Below are 20,991 nucleotides of genomic sequence, written 5' to 3' on the forward strand. Positions count from 1 at the left end.
CCATGGATCCCGCTGAAGTCCCACTGCCAGTTGTCGCCGACCTCACCACGGTGGTCGCCCAGCAGTCACAACAGATAGAGCAACAAGGCCACCAGCTGTCTCAACTGACCGTGATGCTACAGCAGCTACTACCACAGCTTCAGCAATCATCTCCTCCGCCAGCTCCTGCACCTCCTCCGCAGCGAGTGGCCGCTTCAGGCCTACGACTATCCTTGCCGGATAAATTTGATGGGGACTCTAAGTTTTGCCGTGGCTTTCTTTCACAATGTTCCCTGCACTTGGAGATGATGTCGGACCAGTTTCCTACTGAAAGGTCTAAGGTGGCTTTCGTAGTCAGCCTTCTGTCTGGAAAAGCTCTGTCATGGGCCACACCGCTCTGGGACCGCAATGACCCCGTCACTGCCTCTGTACACTCCTTCTTCTCGGAAATTCGTAGTGTCTTTGAGGAACCTGCCCGAGCCTCTTCTGCTGAGACTGCCCTGCTGAACCTGGTCCAGGGTAATTCTTCCGTTGGCGAGTACGCCATACAATTCCGTACTCTTGCTTCTGAACTATCCTGGAATAATGAGGCCCTCTGCGCGACCTTTAAAAAAAGCCTATCCAGCAACATTAAAGATGTTCTGGCCGCACGAGAAATTCCTGCTAATCTACATGAACTCATTCATCTTGCCACTCGCATTGACATGCGTTTTTCTGAAAGGCGTCAGGAGCTCCGCCAGGATATGGACTTTGTTCGCACGAGGCGTTTTTTCTCCCCGGCTCCTCTCTCCTCTGGTCCTCTGCAATCCGTTCCTGTGCCTCCCGCCGTGGAGGCTATGCAAGTTGACCGGTCTCGGCTAACACCTCAAGAGAGGACACGACGCCGCATGGAGAATCTCTGCCTGTACTGTGCCAGATTAATCCTGTCTCTTACAAACTTCTTCTTCCTCCTTCTCTTCGTATTCCTAATGCCTTTCACGTTTCTCTTCTTAAACCACTCATCATCAACCGCTTCTCTCCCAAACTCATTTCTCCTACTCCTGTCTCCGGTTCTTCTGATATCTTCACCGTAAAGGAGATACTGGCCTCCAAAAAGGTCAGAGGTAAAACTTTTTTTTTAGTGGACTGGGAGGGCTGTGGTCCTGAAGAGAGATCCTGGGAACCTGAGGACAATATCCTAGATAAAAGTCTGGTCCTCAGGTTCTCAGGCTCTAAGAAGAGGGGGAGACCCAAGGGGGGGGTACTGTTACGCCGAGCGCTCCGGGTCCCCGCTCCTCCCCGGAGCGCTCGCAACATCTTCGCTACGGCAGCGCCCCGGTCGGATCCACTGACCGGGTGCGCTGCGATACCGCCTCCAGTCGGGATGCGATTCGCGATGCGGGTGGCGCCCGCTCGCGATGCGCACCCCGGCTTCCGTACCTGACTCGCTCTCCCTCATTCCTGTCCCGGCGCGCGCGGCCCCGCTCCCTAGGGCGCGCGCGCGCCGGGTCTCTGCGATTTAAAGGGCCACTGCGCCACTGATTGGCGCAGTGGTTCCAATTAGTGTTTTCACCTGTGCACTCCCTATGTATACCTCACTTCCCCTGCACTCCCTCGCCGGATCTTGTTGCCCTTGTGCCTAGTGAAAGCGTTCCCTTGTGTGTTCCTAGCCTGTGTTCCAGACCTCCTGCCGTTGCCCCTGACTACGATCCTTGCTGCCTGCCCCGACCTTCTGCTACGTCCGACCTTGCTTCTGTCTACTCCCTTGTACCGCGCCTATCTTCAGCAGTCAGAGAGGTTGAGCCGTTGCTAGTGGATACGACCTGGTCACTACCGCCGCAGCAAGACCATCCCGCTTTGCGGCGGGCTCTGGTGAACACCAGTAGTGACTTAGAACCGGTCCACTAGCACGGTCCACGCCAATCCCTCTCTGGCACAGAGGATCCACCTCCTGCCAGCCGGCATCGTGACAGGTGGTTTACTTGTGCTATTAGTAGCCAAAGGACAGCAGGCAGTGGTGAGAAAGTTTTAGTTGTAGCCAGCAGACAGCAGTGGTGGTGGACTACTTCTTGTAGTAGCCAGTGGACATCAGGCAGTGGTGAGAAAATTGTAGCTGTAGCCAGCGGAGAGCAGTGTTGGTGGGCTACTTCTTGAAGTATCCAGTGGACATCAGGCAGTGGTGAACAAGTGGCATTTGTAGTATGTAGCTTACAGCAGGGGTAGTGGACTAGTGCTAGTTGTAGCCAGTGGACAGCAGGCAGTGGTGAACAAGTGGTGATTGTAGTATTCAGTGGACAGCAGTGGTGGTGGACTACTTCTTGTAGTAGCCAGTGGACATCAGGCAGTGGTGAACAAGTGCTAGTTGTAGTATCCAGCAGACAGCAGGGGAGGTGGACTAGTGCTAGTTGTTGCCAGCGGACAGCAGGCATTGGTGGACTAGTGGTAATTGTAGTCAGGCTTTGTGATGCCTCTCTATGTGCTTACCTAGAGCCTTAATTCCTAAACTTGGACCCTGGCTATGCCTTACTTTCTTTTTTCGCAGAGACGGTACTGTGCCTGGTTTTCTGCATGTGGTAAGCTAGAAAAAAAATTCCCTAGATGGAATACTGTAAAGAGATAGGTACACAAACATAGTTTTGATCTTGTACCCTGCAAGGAGCTTTAAATAAATAATTTATAATATTAACTTTAAAAGACAAAAGCGACCTATGGGGATTTGATAGCATTTATTGTGGTGAACTATGATGATAAATGAATAATTATGTCATCTCATAGTTATTCATATAGTATCACATCCGCTTTACTTAATTCACAATTCTGGGGAATAGTAAGTTTTTAAGTTTTATCATTGTAAGTTTCCGCACTGCCACAATGGTGGTTAAGATCTTTTCATTTCCCACGCCAACGTATGTTCCTCTGAACTTTTTTACTTATAATCTTCGATCTTCTTACCGTACTCAAGTGTCTTCCACAACGTATATAAGTGCTGAATAACTTCCTCTAAGGGGAAATTCATTTCATAATAGACTTTTGGCATCTAGATATTGTACTTTATATTAAAGCGTACCTGTCAGATCCAACCAAAAAACATTTTTTTTTATATTGCACACAAAAGAATGAAGATGGCACTCACCACAGTGGAGGTAACGGCTGTGCTTTATTCGATAACCGGTAGACTTACAGCATGGGGAGGAGGGATGCCAAGAGCGTGATAGCTATTTCGTGCACCAGGTGCACTTCTTCAGACCACTTTGCTCTGAACTCCGGATTGAGCACCCCACTGAAGTGTATACGGACTAGGTGTCCTTGGGCATCATATTTGTTTCTTGAGGTCTCACGGGAGCTGTGCCGAGCCCTCCGTCTTTCACTTTTTTTTTTTTATATATATCACTCAGTACTTAATCCTGACCATGTACATCTCATTTTTAAGTGTCTAGCACCTTTATTTATTTTTTTATTACACTTTTAATTTAGCTCACTAGTCTGAATTCCTCTCAAAGCGAGGGGGCGTGGCCTCACTGTGGAGGTCTCCGCCCCCTTCCTCAGTATGCTGTCTGCTCACATCTCCCCTAGCATTAGCAAAACTACAGTGGTCCCTCAACATACGATGGTAATCCGTCCCAAATGGACCATCGTTTGTTGAAACCATCGTATGTTGAGGGATCCATGCAATGTAAAGTATAGGACAGTGGTTTACAACCTCCGGACCTCCAGATGTTGCAAAACTACAACACCTAGCATGCCCGGACAGCCAACAGCTGTCCGGGCATGCTGGGAGTTGTAGTTTTGCAACATCTGGAGGTCCACAGGTTAAAGACCACTGGTAGAGGAAGTTGTACTCACCTGTCCCCGCCGCTCCGGACCATCACCGCTCGTCACCGCTGCCCTCGATGTCGCCCTCCATCGCTGTCGCCGCATCCCCAGGGTGTCCCCAACGCTCCGGCAAGGCCTTTGCTTCCCCGGCATCTTCACTCTCTGTCGCCCCCATCACGTCGCTACGCACGCCGCTCCTATTGGATGACGGGATGGCGTGCGCAGCGACGTGATGACAACGATGGAGAGCGCCGACGATGCAGAGGATCCCGAAGAGGACGCGCCGGAGCCCCGAGGACAGGTAAGTGATCATCAGCGGACGCAGTCTGCGCTGCCGGATAGCCGTTTATGCGATGGCCCTGACATACAAAAGCATCGTATGTTGATGCTGCCTTCAACATGCGATGGCCTCTGAGAGGCCATTGTATGTTGAAATGATCGCATGTCGGAGCCATCGTAGGTCGGGGGGTCACTGTACAACTCCCAGCTTGTCCTCACTGACAGTAGCGGGACACAAGCTGACAGCGGGAGGATTTTTCCTCCAGCTCTGAGCCCTGCGCTCACAGCTGTCAATCAAGGAAATGTGTCCATGACGTAGGTGATGATGCATGGACACAGCAGGACTAGTATGTGTCCAAGCAGGCAGGAGGGGCAGTTGTTTGATTGGCTTTTTCAGTATGAAATACTGAACATTTTCTAATGAAAGCAACTGCAAAACCTATTTGTTATACATGCTTTAGAGCATATCAAAAGTTTTTGTATCTGACAGTGCCCATTTAAAGTCAGAAAGATTTCAAGGAGCCTAGCTGTAGTGTCTTCAATGTTGTGAGCTTGGTCAATAGTTTATCTCATTTAGTGGTCTCCAACCTGTAGCACTTCAGCTGTTGCAAAACTACAACTCCAAGCATGCCCGGACAGCCAACGGCTGGGAGTTGTTGTTTTGCAACAGCTGAAGAGCCACAGTTTGGAGACACTGCTATAGACACACCCATTAGATGTAATGAAAATAATTTTAATACACACCATTATTGCCTTATTAGGGATTAGTGGGAGAAGGGTTGAAAGATAAGGCAATGTTCACATGTCTGCCCAGAAAATACGGGACGTTTAAATGTTCCAGTGGGTGTTAGGACTGCTCCAAAAGTGCGGCATCTCATAGATCTCAATGCATTTCTGAGTAAAATCCGCAGAAAGAATAATCTTTCTGCAGATGCCGGAATTGGGACATTGCTGCTGTGGAAATTCCGCCGTGTACACAGTGCAGCAGAATCCCATTATAATCCATTTCCAAATGGAATATTCCCATGGATTTCTGCTCGGAAATTCTGTAGTATGAACATAGACTAAAGCGTACCTAAAACTCTTTTTGATCGATCCGCAAAATGAAACCCATAGACTCTGAGCAGAGCCAAGCAATGACAAGCAGACAAAGTGCTTAGATGAATGTCGCTGTCTGTTCATTTTAGCAGTCCCCCATTGATCAAAACTTCTGGCTACATCCAGCATCTGGTCTACTTTTTTCCCCCCAGGAACAGCATCACTCCATGTGTCTGGTACCACAACTGATCTCCAGTCAAGTGAATGAGGGTTACATGGGTACTCCACTGGAAATAATTTCTTAAATCTATTTAAAAATCTTAATCGGCTGCTATATGCTCCACAGGAAGTTCTTTTCTTTTTGAATTTCCTTTCTGTCTGACCACAGTGCTCTCTGCTGACACCTCTATCCATTTTAGGAACTGCCCACAGCAGGATAGGTTTGCTATGGGGATTTGCTTGTACTCTGAACAGTTCATAAAATGGACAGAGGTGTCAGCAGAGAGCACTGTGGTCAGCCAAAAAGGAAATTAAAAAAAAGAAAATAACTTCCTGTGGAGCATGCAGCAGCTGATAAGCACTGGAAGGATTAAGATTTTTAAATGGAAGTAATTTACGAATCTGTTTAACTTTCTCGCATAAGTTGATTAAAAAAAAACAAACATGTTTTCTGGTGGAGTACCCCTTTAACTACCACACTAGATGTAGATTCTGTCTAGACAGTAGTTGTGCTTTTTTTTTAGGGGGGGAGGAAGAAAAGCAGCTTATTTTTTTTTATTCTGGACAATGCCTTTTATTTAGGGGCTACTAAGCTATCATGAAAACACATATAATAAGAGTTATAACCATGACATCAACTTTTAGTATAATCAACCAGTCGAATAAACGAACATACTAAATCACATACATGGCCAAAGTAAATACAGTTATGTGTATCACAAGACTCACGATGTAATGATGTGGGTGTCTAGTGGGGCAGCGGCATCATACATGGCAAGACGGTCCCTGCAGTCGGAACGGGTCCACTTCAGTCGCAGTCTCAGCAGGTGACCAGGAGGGCCCTGAATGTGCCATACGCAGGTAGGAGAGGTGTAGTCTGGCCCTGATAAGCGTATTTCTTGGCCAGGACGTACATAGCTGTACCTGTAGCAGGCTGAAGGATGTAGGTGAAGAGGAAGGAAGAATAAATGAGCGCAAAGGTAAGTGGTAGAGCAACCAACCTTTCATTTTCTCTGACTGGTTTAGGTAAATGGAATTGAAGGCATCTAAGTAAAGACAAGTAAAAGCTGGGCTTTTTTCCACACTGGACATATATTTATTTTAAAGCCATTGCCCAATATCTGAATACCATGGCAAGGGACAGGTATGGCTTTTGGGCACCACTCTACTGGTACTCAACAACTGTTCACATGGCCTGCCAGCCACCTCCTACATATGGCCCTCAAGGAAAAATCCCCTCCATATATTAAAGGGGTACTCCACCCCTAGACATCTTATCCCCTATCCAAAGGATAGGGGATAAGATGTCTGATTGCGGGGATCCCGCCCCTGGGGACACCCTCAATCTCCCTGCTGCACCCGGCATTCGTTTAGAGCATCGGGTGAAGCGCTGGAGGCTTATGACGTCACGACCATGCCCCCTCCAATAGACTTGCATTGAGGGGGTGTAGCCATGAAGTCATGAGTGGGCGTGGGCGTGATGTCACGAGCCTCCGCCCCACACCGCCAGTCATCCAGCACAAAGCAAAGTTTGTTCCATGCACCGGATGTCTGGGGTGCTGCAGCCGAGATCTTTGGATAGGGGATAAGATGTCTAAGGGCAGAATACCCCTTTAAGTACCCTTTATATGGGATCCTGCCATTCATAACCTGAGCCATCATTCCCTATATTACACAGGATGGTGTACAAGGTTGGTCACTTCTTTATCTCATTGTCCTCAAGCTGATGAACTGTCTATTTGTAAGAATATTACATGGAAACAAACAGCCAGAGCATATCTGAATTTCAGCAGAAAATGTGTCAAAAATTAAAGCAAATTAAAACCCAATATAAGAGAAAAGGACAGAGAAATGATAGAAGAAGAAGGTTTTAGGGTCTGGAAAGTGCCTAAACATGTAGGGGCCTAAGATTATCGGGCAGACTTATTGATTCCTTTTTTTACCAGTTGTTTGTGACATGTGCTCAGCCTAAATATTTCCCAGTGTATACACCAATGTGCCCAATAACCAATCGTGTCCCAAAAGGGTGTCCTTTTGGCTTATGTTTGGCTTGTATACACTGGCTATGTTGAAAAGCATAAACAAATTTTCAATATGATAGAATATTAGAAAAAAGTGCCCTTTTTTTGGCCCTAGAGGTAGTACAATGAAAGACTATAGTTTAGATAGTTCCTGAAACTACTTTGGATTTGTATGCACCTCTGTTGTGCCTGTAAATTTACTGTTTAATGATGTAGACTATTTAGCGGCTTGGAATACTGAAGGACCATGTTTCCTCCATGAGTCTCCTCTAAGGCAATGGAAGCACAGTGTCCTCTAATATGTAATATTGGTGCCTTATCTGTATTATTTTCGACATCAGATACTAAAAAAAAAAAAATGCCTCCACCCCTGCCCCAAAATAAAAAAAAAAATAAACTTGCAAGGCATGCTCTGTTCTTCTGACTGCTTATAATCTCCATGGACTCTATTCACATCGGATTTATTTTGTGCACTGGCTGTCACGATGCCGGCTGGCAGGTAGTGGATCCTCTGTGCCAGAGAGGGATAGGCGTGGACCGTGCTAGTGGACCGGTTCTAAGCCACTACTGGTTTTCACCAGAGCCCGCCGCAAAGCGGGATGGTCTTGCTGCGGCGGTAGTGACCAGGTCGTATCCACTAGCAACGGCTCACCTCTCTGGCTGCTGAAGATAGGCGCGGTACAAGGGAGTAGGCAGGAGCAAGGTCGGACGTAGCAGAAGGTCGGGGCAGGCAGCAAGGATCGTAGTCAGGGGCAACGGCAGAAGGTCTGGAACACAGGCTAGGAACACACAAGGAACGCTTTCACTGGCACTAAGGCAACAAGATCCGGCAAGGGAGTGCAAGGGAAGTGAGGTAATATAGGGAAGTGCACAGGTGATTACCCTAATTGGAACCACTGCGCCAATCAGCGGCGCAGTGGCCCTTTAAATCGCAGAGACCCGGCGCGCGCGCGCCCTAGGGAGCGGGGCCGCGCGCGCCGGGACAGAACAGACGGGGAGCGAGTCAGGTAGGAGAGCCGGGGTGCGCATCGCGAGCGGGCGCTACCCGCATCGCGAATCGCATCCCGGCTGGCAGCGGGATCGCAGCGCCCCGGGTCAGAGGACGTGACCGGAGCGCTGCAGCGGAGAGAGAGAAGCGAGCGCTCCGGGGAGGAGCGGGGACCCGGAGCGCTCGGCGTAACAGTACCCCCCCCCTTGGGTCTCCCCCTCTTCTTAGAGCCTGAGAACCTGAGGAGCAGACTTTTGTCTAGGATGTTGTCCTCAGGTTCCCAGGATCTCTCTTCAGGACCACAACCCTCCCAGTCAACTAAAAAAAAATTTTTTCCTCTGACCTTTTTGGCAGCTAAGATTTCCTTGACCGAGAAGATGTCCGAGGAGCCGGAAACAGGAGTGGGAGGAACAGATTTGGGAGAAAAACGGTTGAGGATGAGTGGTTTGAGAAGAGAGACGTGAAAGGCATTAGGGATACGAAGAGAAGGAGGAAGAAGAAGTTTATAAGAGACAGGATTAATTTGACGCAAAATTTTGAAAGGACCAAGATAGCGTGGTCCCAACTTGTAGCTAGGGACACGGAAGCGGACATATTTAGCGGAGAGCCATACCTTGTCTCCAGGGGAAAAAACGGGAGGAGCTCTTCTTTTCTTATCCGCGAATCTCTTCATGCGTGAAGAAGCCTGTAAGAGAGAATTTTGGGTCTCTCTCCATATGATGGAAAGGTCACGAGAAATTTCATCCACAGCGGGCAGACCAGAGGGCAAGGGAGTAGGGAGGGGGGGAAGAGGGTGACGGCCGTACACCACGAAAAATGGGGATTTGGAGGAAGATTCAGAGACCCTGAAGTTATACGAGAATTCAGCCCATGGGAGAAGATCTGCCCAGTCATCCTGGCGGGAGGAAACAAAATGTCGCAAATAATCACCCAAGATCTGGTTAATTCTTTCTACTTGTCCATTGGACTGGGGATGATATGCAGAAGAAAAATTTAATTTAATCTTGAGTTGTTTACAGAGAGCCCTCCAGAATTTAGACACGAATTGGACGCCTCTATCCGAGACAATCTGCGTAGGCAACCCGTGAAGACGAAAAATGTGTACAAAAAATTGTTTAGCCAACTGAGGCGCAGAAGGAAGACCAGGAAGAGAGATGAAATGTGCCATTTTGGAGAATCGATCAACGACCACCCAAATAACAGTGTTGCCACGGGAAGGGGGTAAATCAGTAATAAAGTCCATACCAATCAGAGACCAAGGCTGTTCGGGGACAGGCAGAGGATGAAGAAACCCAGCGGGCTTCTGGCGAGGAGTCTTATCCCGGGCACAGATAGTGCAGGCTCGCACAAAGTCCACAACATCCGTCTCCAGAGTCGGCCACCAATAGAAGCGGGAGATGAGTTGCACAGATTTCTTGATACCCGGATGACCTGCGAGATGGGAGGAGTGACCCCACTTGAGGATTCCGAGGCGTTGGCGAGGAGAAACAAAGGTCTTTCCTGGAGGGGTCTGCCTGATGGAGGCAGGAGAAGTGGAGATCAGGCAGTCAGGTGAAATGATGTGTTGCGGAGAGAGTTCAACTTCTGAGGCATCCGAGGAACGAGAGAGAGCATCGGCCCTAATGTTCTTATCGGCAGGACGAAAGTGAATCTCAAAATTAAATCGGGCAAAGAACAGAGACCACCGGGCCTGGCGAGGATTCAGCCGTTGGGCAGACTGGAGGTAGGAGAGGTTCTTGTGGTCGGTGTAGATAATAACAGGAGAACTTGATCCCTCCAGCAGATGCCTCCATTCCTCAAGTGCTAATTTAATGGCTAGAAGCTCTCGATCCCCGATGGAGTAGTTCCTCTCCGCTGGAGAGAAGGTCCTAGAGAAAAAACCACAAGTGACAGCATGCCCGGAAGAATTTTTTTGTAGGAGAACAGCTCCAGCTCCCACTGAGGAGGCATCAACCTCCAATAGGAAGGGTTTGGAAGGGTCAGGTCTGGAGAGGACGGGAGCCGAAGAAATGGCAGACTTGAGTCGTTTAAAGGCGTCTTCTGCTTGAGGAGGCCAGGACTTGGGATCAGCATTTTTTTTGGTTAAAGCCACGATAGGAGCCACAATGGTAGAAAAATGTGGAATAAATTGCCTGTAATAATTGGCGAACCCCAAAAAGCGTTGGATAGCACGGAGTCCGGAGGGGCGTGGCCAATCTAAGACGGCAGAGAGTTTGTCTGGATCCATCTGTAGTCCCCGGCCAGAGACCAAATATCCTAGAAAAGGAAGAGATTGGCATTCAAACAGACATTTCTCGATTTTGGCATAGAGTTGGTTGTCACGAAGTCTCTGAAGAACCATACGGACATGCTGGCGGTGTTCTTCTAGATTGGCAGAAAAAATTAGGATATCGTCCAGATATACAACAACACAGGAGTATAACAGATCACGAAAAATTTCATTGACAAAGTCTTGGAAGACGGCAGGGGCGTTGCACAGGCCAAAGGGCATGACCAGATACTCAAAGTGTCCATCCCTGGTGTTAAATGCCGTTTTCCACTCGTCCCCCTCTCTGATGCGGATGAGGTTATAGGCGCCTCTTAAGTCCAATTTAGTAAAGATGTGGGCACCTTGGAGGCGATCAAAGAGTTCAGAGATGAGGGGTAAGGGGTAGCGGTTCTTAACCGTGATTTTATTAAGACCGCGGTAGTCAATGCAAGGACGTAGGGAGCCATCTTTTTTGGACACAAAGAAAAATCCGGCTCCGGCAGGGGAGGAGGATTTACGGATAAAGCCCTTTTTTAGATTCTCCTGGACGTATTCGGACATGGCAAGAGTCTCTGGGGCAGAGAGAGGATAAATTCTGCCCCGGGGTGGGGTAGTACCCGGGAGGAGGTCGATAGGGCAATCATAAGGCCTGTGAGGAGGTAGAGTCTCAGCTTGTTTTTTGCAGAAAACATCCGCGAAGTCCATATAGGCCTTAGGGAGACCGGTTACTGGAGGAACCACAGAGTTACGGCAAGGGTTACTGGGAACCGGTTTTAGACAGTTCTTGGAACAAGAGGACCCCCAACTCTTGATCTCCCCAGTGGACCAATCCAGGGTTGGGGAATGAAGTTGAAGCCAGGGAAGTCCAAGGAGAATCTCCGAGGTGCAATTGGGGAGGACCAAAAGTTCAATCCTCTCATGATGAGATCCGATGCTCATAAGAAGGGGCTCCGTGCGGAAACGTATGGTACAGTCCAATCTTTCATTATTTACACAATTGATGTAGAGGGGTCTGGCGAGACTGGTCACCGGGATGTTGAACCTGTTGACGAGAGAGGCCAAAATAAAATTTCCTGCAGATCCAGAGTCCAAGAAGGCCACTGTAGAGAAGGAGAAGGCAGAGGCAGACATCCGCACAGGCACAGTAAGACGTGGAGAAGCAGAGTAGACATCAAGGACTGTCTCACCTTTGTGCGGAGTCAGCGTACGTCTTTCCAGGCGGGGAGGACGGATAGGACAATCCCTCAGGAAGTGTTCGGTACTAGCACAGTACAGGCAGAGGTTCTCCATACGGCGTCGTGTCCTCTCTTGAGGTGTCAGGCGAGACCGGTCGACCTGCATAGCCTCCACGGCGGGAGGCACAGGAACAGATTGCAGGGGACCAGAGGAGAGAGGAGCCGAGGAGACGAAACGCCTCGTGCGAACAGAGTCCATATCTTGGCGGAGTTCCTGACGCCTTTCAGAAAAACGCATGTCAATGCGAGTGGCTAGGTGAATAAGTTCATGTAGATTAGCAGGAATTTCTCGTGCGGCCAGAACATCTTTAATGTTGCTGGATAGGCCTTTTTTGAAGGTCGCGCAGAGGGCCTCATTATTCCAGGACAATTCTGAAGCAAGTGTACGGAATTGTACGGCATACTCGCCAACGGAAGAATTACCCTGGACCAGGTTCAACAGGGCAGTCTCAGCAGAAGAGGCTCGGGCAGGTTCCTCAAAGACACTTCGGATTTCCGAGAAGAAGGAGTGTACAGAGGCAGTGACGGGGTCATTGCGGTCCCAGAGCGGTGTGGCCCATGACAGGGCTTTTCCGGACAGAAGACTGACTACGAAAGCCACCTTAGACCTTTCAGTGGGAAACAGGTCCGACATCATCTCCAGATGCAGGGAACATTGGGAAAGAAAGCCACGGCAAAACTTAGAGTCCCCATCAAATTTATCCGGCAAGGATAAGCGTATCCCAGGAGCGGCCACTCGCTGCGGAGGAGGTGCAGGAGCTGGCGGAGGAGATGACTGCTGAAGCTGTGGTAGTAACTGTTGTAGCATAACGGTCAGTTGAGACAGCTGTTGGCCTTGTTGCGCTATCTGTTGTGACTGCTGGGCGACCACCGTGGTGAGGTCAGCGACAACTGGCAGAGGAACTTCAGCGGGATCCATGGCCGGATCTACTGTCACGATGCCGGCTGGCAGGTAGTGGATCCTCTGTGCCAGAGAGGGATAGGCGTGGACCGTGCTAGTGGACCGGTTCTAAGCCACTACTGGTTTTCACCAGAGCCCGCCGCAAAGCGGGATGGTCTTGCTGCGGCGGTAGTGACCAGGTCGTATCCACTAGCAACGGCTCACCTCTCTGGCTGCTGAAGATAGGCGCGGTACAAGGGAGTAGGCAGGAGCAAGGTCGGACGTAGCAGAAGGTCGGGGCAGGCAGCAAGGATCGTAGTCAGGGGCAACGGCAGAAGGTCTGGAACACAGGCTAGGAACACACAAGGAACGCTTTCACTGGCACTAAGGCAACAAGATCCGGCAAGGGAGTGCAAGGGAAGTGAGGTAATATAGGGAAGTGCACAGGTGATTACCCTAATTGGAACCACTGCGCCAATCAGCGGCGCAGTGGCCCTTTAAATCGCAGAGACCCGGCGCGCGCGCGCCCTAGGGAGCGGGGCCGCGCGCGCCGGGACAGAACAGACGGGGAGCGAGTCAGGTAGGAGAGCCGGGGTGCGCATCGCGAGCGGGCGCTACCCGCATCGCGAATCGCATCCCAGCTGGCAGCGGGATCGCAGCGCCCCGGGTCAGAGGACGTGACCGGAGCGCTGCAGCGGAGAGAGAGAAGCGAGCGCTCCGGGGAGGAGCGGGGACCCGGAGCGCTCGGCGTAACACTGGCTTTTGGCATTTTATCTGCTATGTTGAATATATTCTACTCATGAAAATGTAAATATGCTGTACGCTGTTGCTTTAAATAATTAACACTTAAAAATGTAAATCTGTCTGTCTGCCATTTCTGACTGATGGAATTGATGGGAGATTGGATAAAGACTTCCAAGCCAGGTGTGAATTGGTTGTTTCCACAGCTACATTGCCAAAATCACTCAGTGGGAACCTCTTCAAACATAGTGGAAGTGGTTATTGTAGTTTCGGGTGGAAAATATGCAGCGTCCCAGTACATGTATTCTGTGTATTCTGTGTGTTTTGGTGAAGGATCACCTGTCCATATTGCTGTTGTTAAATTGCGCTTTTCATATGTTTCCAGATAATGACAGATGATAAATGGAGTTAAACCCATTCACTTACATGCATTTTCATGCACTACATTCACTTCACTCTCTGCTGACACCTCTGATAGGACAGCATTACATGGTTAACCTCCTAGTATTCTCTGGTACTCTTCAGAATCTAACAGAATTTTCTATTAAATAGTGTTGCTCGCGAATATTCGCAATGCAAATTTTATTCGCGAACATGGTGGGCCAGTTGAAGCATAACTTGCGAAACGGCACCGTAGCCCCGAACGAACGTCCCCCTGTGTTTTGTCCACCCGTGTCTTGCACTGTTTATACCCTTCATGGACTAATAAAGAAGTTCGAAGTATACGTACATGGTGAGTCGCCCTGGTTTTCTTTTCTCTCTACATTTGAATTGTTACATATTAGCTTTGTCCCCTCACAACATCAGGCCCCACCCCCTCAATGCAAGTCTATGGGAGGGGGCGTGATGGATGTCACACCCCCTCTCATAGACTTGCATTGAGGGGGCGGGGCATGACATCATGATGGGGCTATGATGTCACGAGCTCCCGGTGCCGACTCCAGTGTTTGGAACAGTTTTTTTCAAACACTGAGCAGGGGAGTACCCCTTTAAGTCATTACAAATGTTATTCTCACAGCTTCAAGTTATGAAGATAGAACAGTCCTGAAGAAAAAAGTAGTTCCCCAGCAAAAAGTGTTAGAGAAAAGTATTTTTTTTTTGCAATTTATCATTTTATTTTGATTAATGAAACCCTAATGTAAGCAGCAGATGAGGACGAGCGCCCTACCAGTGCTGGAGGAGAACAGCTGCATGCTCTGTATGGTGCCCTCTGGAAACATAATTTAAAAGAAATTAAAAAAGGGACAAACATCTTAAATCAACCAAAAGGAACATACAAAGTAAAGAATAAAACACAGCGAGACTTCCTAAGTAAGAGCTCTGTTATCTTCAAGCATGGGAAACATAATGGCGTACATGGGGGAAAATGTAACACTATTGGCATAAAATACAATACATGATTTAGTGAATTGGTAAAAATAATGCACCCAGAATGATATTTGGTGCTAAGTGGACATGTTTGACACCACATAAGAGCTAACGCCTATAATATACATTGCGGATGCCGCAGAACCTCTTAAAGATAAATAAGGATGAATCCACATGTAATGCATTTGCTGTGGAAATTTTTCACAGAAAATCCACAGAAAGTCACAAGGGTGTTTTGATGCAGATTTGCTACTGCAAATTTTACACTGGATTTTGCATAGAAAAAAAAAGTCAGTAGGTCTGAAATTTGAAGTTGTGGAAGCTGCTGCGAACCCAATCTGCTGCAAAATTTGCAAATGACATTTTATTGCAGATTTATTCCAGATTTTGACTTCCCCCATGAAGTTAATGGGGAAAATGTGCAACAAATTTGCAATGTATCCATGACATAAATTGGCTTTGAGTGTCTGCACTGCATCACAATGGGGGAGATGTATCAAAACCTGTGTAAAGGAAGAGTGGTGCAGTTGCCCATAGCAACCAATCAGATCACTTTTATTTTTAAAGAGGCCTCTGAAAAATAAGATCTGATTGGTTGCTGTGGGCAACTCAGCAACTTTTCCTCTAGACAGGTTTAGATAAATCTTCCCCTATATGTTTCCTTTATTTACAGTTTATTTCCATAATGATTTATGGGAATTGCTGATAACTGACTCAATCATATGAGACACTGACATGTTACTTCTACTTGAGATACCATCTTTGTGACCAATGGTCACCATATAATGTTTACATAATGCACTTACCTAATATATCCAGTGAGTTTGGATCCACGTGGTACTGATCATATATGTAAGTCCCTGTGCGGTTTGACCTGGACTGTAGAACCTGAGTAAGCGCTGCCTTCACTGAGCTCCCGGTAACGTATTTGCTATTAGAATTGGGCACATCCAGAATGACCCAAAAAAAAACTTTCAAGCTGCCATCTCTATAGAAAACATGGAAGGAAAACCGGAGACATTGACCAACACAAACTCAACATAAACAATAAAAACAACAAGCTGGAATCTACAGAGTACCAATTTCAGCTTTTCTTCTATTTCCTTACCCAAAAGCATAGACTTTGCTGGAGTTGTGATATGCAGTCAGTTCTGAAGCCAAGACAAGAGCAGTGATCTAAAGACATACAATACAGAGTTATGAAAAAGCCATCAAAAACACAAGAGAATATGTGAACATAAACACCTCAAATACTTGTTAACCCATACAAAATATGACAATATAAGGACACTACAATAGCCATGTTAACAGTGAAATGTACCTGTGACTGCCTAGGTGACTGGGACATAAAGGATGTGACTATTTAAGACCTTTAAGTTTTCTTCCGCCTTCTACTTCTGAGAGTAGTTTGGCTATGTTAAAACAGTGTTTGGGCTCTTTTTGGGATGTGAATTGGCCCAAAAATTACTCTTTTAATTCCAAAAACACATCTTAAAAATGTCCATTCCCCCTCCCACATTGAATTCTTTATCAGCTGAAGATTTTATGAACCCAAATTTAATTTTATTATGTTTTTAACATTGTAAATAATAGACATGGTTATATAAAATAAGTTGAGCAGTGCAAGTCAAGTACAACGGTAAGTATGTTGATCATAGTGGTCTACGGATCATAAGAAGGCTATCGGAATAAGAAAAACAAGTACAGACCATCGTAGCACCATAAATGTTGCAAGTGAGCATGCATCGTGCCATTTGTGCAAGTGACTTGGAGAGACTCCCTGACTTCATCTCCACTGCATACTGCCATGGTGTGTCTGGGTCCTCTGTTTCCCCTTCCTCATAACCCTCTAGCTCCTCTAGCTGATCCTGTTCCTCCTCTCCTGTCAGATTACTAGAAAAACCACCCATTTGGTGAAACCTAAACTGTTCTCCACTGTGCCCCAACCCCCCCTCCTCCTCCAGTTCAGCCCCCACAGGCTGATGTAGGCGCCACGTCTCCAGCGCCCTGACCAGCAATCGTTTCCAACACGTGTTGTAAGAAATGAAGTAGTGGAATGACATCATTCATCCCGTAATCCTGACGACTTACTAATAATGTGGCTTCCTCAAAGGGCCTGAGCAAACGGCAGGTGTCACGTATGAGCTGCCACTGGTTCACATTGAAGTTACACAGGTGAGTACGCTTGGATCATCAAGAAATTGGTGATGGCTTTTCTCTGTCAGTCCAACATATGGAGGGTGGAATTCCAATGTGTGGCAAAGTCACAAATCAGACTATGTTGGGGGATACCGTTCTGACGCTGCAGCTCAAGGAGGGTGTGCTTTGCAGTGTACAAGTGGGTGAAGTGCATGCAAAGTTTCCTTCCCATTGTTAGGATGTCTTGCAAATGGGGGAAACACTTTAGGAACTGCTTCACAATGAGATTGGACACGTGTGCCATGCAGGGCGCATGGCTCAGCCTTCCCAGTCACAGCGCATGCAAGATGTTCTTCCCGTTGTCAGTCACCATGGTTCCCATTTCCGGTTTTTGTGGAGTAAGCCATGCTCCGATTTCTTTATGAATAACTTTTAGCAGTTCCTTCCCGTGTGACTCTTTTTGCCAAGGCAAACCATGTGAAGAACAGCATGACACCGATGAGGAGGTGGAGTCGCACACTGTCACAAGACCAACGGCCTGAGGGCGTTGAGGAGGAAGTGGTGTGACCTGTCCAAGTTGGTGTTGTGGCTGTGCAGGAACCACATTCATCCAGTGAGCCGTAAAGGACATGTATTGTCCCTGACCATAGTTACAGCTCCAGACATCGGCACTGCCATGCACTTTGGTACACACCGACAGGCTCAAGGACTGGCCCACCTTCTCTTCCACAAAATTGTGCCTTCTTCGCAAAGAAATGACAGCTTGGCACTCTCCTCCTCTGCTTGGCACAAGCCATCAGTTCTCTTAAAGTTGCAGAGTCCACCACATGAAAACTGCAGCACCTGCAACTTGGACAAGAGCACATTAACTTCTGGCCATTGGATGAGTGGGCATATACTGTTGTCTCTTGGACATGGCTTCACCGATGGATTGTTGGCGGAATGGCTGACTAAAAGTGGGAGGAGCATCTGGAGCGACAGAAGGAGGATATGACACACAGCTCCGTTCGGCTGAGGTGGTGGAGCCTTGGCTGGCTCAAAGAGGGAGCGGCATGCCACTACATCGGAGCTATGGTTCTCCTAGGCTGCTTTATGATGGCGAAGCACATGTTGACGCAGGGCCGTGGTGCCAACATTGGGACCTTGGCCATGCTTCAACTTCTGCCGACATATCTTGCATGTGGCTATGTGAACCTCCTCCGGATGCTTGATGAAAAACTGCCACACTGCCGAGTAGCTGATTTTCCCACCAACAGTCCGCACTAATTGACTGCTACTGCTGCCATCTCCAGGAATCCCTGTTCCACTACCTCCGGGGAATGTAGGCTGCCGCGAAACAGGAGGCCTCCATCGGGCACGTTTGGCTCCAGAATTTCCACTTCTACCACCATGCTGACTGCCAACCATGCTACAGCCTTGCTGGCTCAGCTTCTGCCTCACGGGCAACCTGCAACTCTCTTCTCCTTATGATGATGAAGCCCATTCTGCATCCGGCTCCCAATTGCGATCGGTTTCATCATCATCAACAAGTGTCTGCACGTCACTGATGTCCTCCTCAGGTTCCTCAACAGTGTGTGCTTCCAGACCCTGAACCCTGGCAACACTGCCTCCCACGTCACTCTCTTCATCACTACTTGCCTGCCTAGCGGGGGAAACGGCAGATGTCTCCTCCACTTCTTGGCTGGGCTGCTGACTGTCCTGAATAGTGGAGCTGAACCCACAGCATAAGATACTTCTTTAGGGGAGGGAACAGCATAGGACAGAGGCAATGGGAGGACAGGGACTGCTCCCGGGCCATGCCATCTGAGGGTTGTGTCTGAGGAACCCACCGACTGTTGACTGGGGGTATCAGATGTCACTTGGGATGAAGTGGATGACCATGTTAACCAATCGATGATGGCAGATGGGTTGCTGGTCAAGACATGATTGCTAGCTGATACCGGGAGCTCAGGCCTCTTGCTGCGACTCCTGCTGCCACTCACCCCTATTCTGCTGCATCTGCCTGATGAATTTAGGCCTCTGCCACTCCTCTGTGCACATTCCGACAGTTCTCTGCCTGAAATACTTATTGCATATATGAGGGGAGTACAATACGCTTCACTACGCTTAAAACAGTATTTGTCTAGAACAGCAGCAGGTGTGTACTTTTGACTGTCCTTTCACAGTATCTAGGCCCTTGACAGATTAACAGGTACAAAATAGTACACTACTTAGATGTACATATGGGGTATGCACTTAAGAGGGCAGAAAAAGGTGTGTACTAAACACAAAATTTCACTCTGTCAAAGACTATTAGGAATGGACTGCTGGGTATTATAGCGTCTACAGATTAGTATAACCAGCAGATGATTTGTTGTGGAACAAAGACAAAGAATTGTGCTGAAAAATTATTCCTGCCTCCTCTGCTAAAGTTTATTAAGTTGAGGCAGCTAGTTGAAATGTATGAGGCAACACACAGATATCTGCCCCTCTCTGTAATACAATGCTGAAGAAAGTGACTGGGTGGTTAATGCAGTAAAAAATCCTTATCAGTGAAAAAAGCACTGCTCTCTGTCCACCAGAATTCTGATGTGACTAGGAGGTGAAACGCTGCTGCAACAAGTTTTTCTGTGTAACACACACAGTGATGTCCGTCCTATCTCTCTGCAGTGTAATGAATGAAATGACGAGCCGCAAAATGGCTGATGAATATATAGGGCTGTCACATCGCAGGGGCGACTGGCTGCTGATATGCTGCATCCTGCATGTGATTCAGGGTCATCCCGCCTACTTCCCTTCCCGCCTTGCCTTCCCAGCGTTCCTTGCCCCATGTACTAACATGTGGATCCGCCATTTTAGATGTTCTGGAGCCTGGACCGCAGTAAATGGAGTTTGATTAAACGCTGCGATATTCGCATTTGTTGCAAATCTAATATTTCGATTCGCTCATCTCTACAAATAACCTGTATTTTGGATTGTATTTTGGCCCATAGATTTGATTCTTTTATAGGATATTAAACAACAGTTTTTTGGGGGGCTATATCTATGACTGTAGCCTGAGGAGTGTGAAAAAAATGGGCAAAAAACGACTAAGAAAAGTTAACTTTTTAAAAGGTGGATAAAATCATAACCAATAGGCAGAAAAATCTGAAAATATCGGACTTTTTTGCCTTTTAAATATGATGTTTTATGCAGTTTGCATAACTCCCATTACAGTCACTGGGAGTTACACAAAATGTGTAAAACCACAAGCTTGGCTTTTAAAATCTTTGCCGACAGGGCTGGGGCACCCTCGATCTTGAGATGTATTTATGGCATATCCTGTGGAAGAAATAAAATGACAGCTCTGATACCATTTTATCCAGGTGACCAGCTTCCCTTTTAAATATGCTGCTTTCAGGGTTGGTGAGGTCCCAGGTAAGTTCATGGCTCACAATTTGCAGGTGACAGGCAAATAGTTTATTGGTTGTCAATTCTGGTTTGAAATCCACCTCTGTAATGGAGAAAAAAAGAGAAATATATGGACTTAAATGGTACCTGTCATTAGTAATAAAAATAATATGCTATAGATTAGGCTATTTCTCAGCCAGTCACAGCCCATCTCATACTGAACTGCTCTTGGCTGTAGCAGAGTGAGGGAACAGGTTCTACTCAGCAGGGCTTCAGATGATGTCACACCTGCTCAGGAACACCTATTTCCAGTCTGTGGAGCTCACTGAGACTGAGCAGAGAATACAGAACAATGTCAAGGTAGAGAACTAAAAAATAATACAAATCAAGGTAGGGGGTTGTTTCTCATGAAGGGGGCAGTGAACTGGAAGGATTAAAAAATGTATCAAGATTATGACAGGTACTCTTTAATAAACAAGAAAAACCCCAGGCCTCCTTTTAGATTACATCTTGCCCATATGATGAAGGTGTACACCAGGAAAGCTCCAGACGTACAGTATATGCTAAGTGTGTCCATAAGAGTTCAAAGTGTACATTTCACCTTCATCTGGCTGGTAGAGAATAGTATACAGCAAAATTAGAAGCATAAAATAGCATAGTTCACTGCAAAAACAAAAAGAAAGGCCACCTCCGCG

General features: G+C 47.6%; 1 protein-coding gene across 5 annotated transcripts in view; it reads right to left on the bottom strand.

Annotated features, from left to right (window-relative positions):
- The window catches only part of TMPRSS6 (transmembrane serine protease 6), a 133,913-nt gene that overhangs the window by 64,141 nt on the left and 48,781 nt on the right, over positions 1-20,991 (bottom strand). For 4 of the 5 annotated variants that reach the window (XM_056524117.1, XM_056524121.1, XM_056524119.1 and 1 more), the window contains 5 exons: positions 20,260-20,399; positions 15,897-15,964; positions 15,595-15,776; positions 14,589-14,630; positions 6,037-6,241 (listed from right to left, as the gene is read on the bottom strand). In XM_056524117.1, the coding sequence (XP_056380092.1) occupies positions 6,037-6,241; positions 14,589-14,630; positions 15,595-15,776; positions 15,897-15,964; positions 20,260-20,399 (637 nt within the window). The remainder of the gene's footprint in view (positions 1-6,036; positions 6,242-14,588; positions 14,631-15,594; positions 15,777-15,896; positions 15,965-20,259; positions 20,400-20,991) is intronic. The other variant, XM_056524118.1, reaches the window with a different exon arrangement.

The sequence above is a fragment of the Hyla sarda genome, chromosome 6 (assembly GCF_029499605.1).
Source record: "Hyla sarda isolate aHylSar1 chromosome 6, aHylSar1.hap1, whole genome shotgun sequence".
In the NCBI taxonomy this organism is placed as follows: domain Eukaryota; kingdom Metazoa; phylum Chordata; class Amphibia; order Anura; family Hylidae; genus Hyla; species Hyla sarda.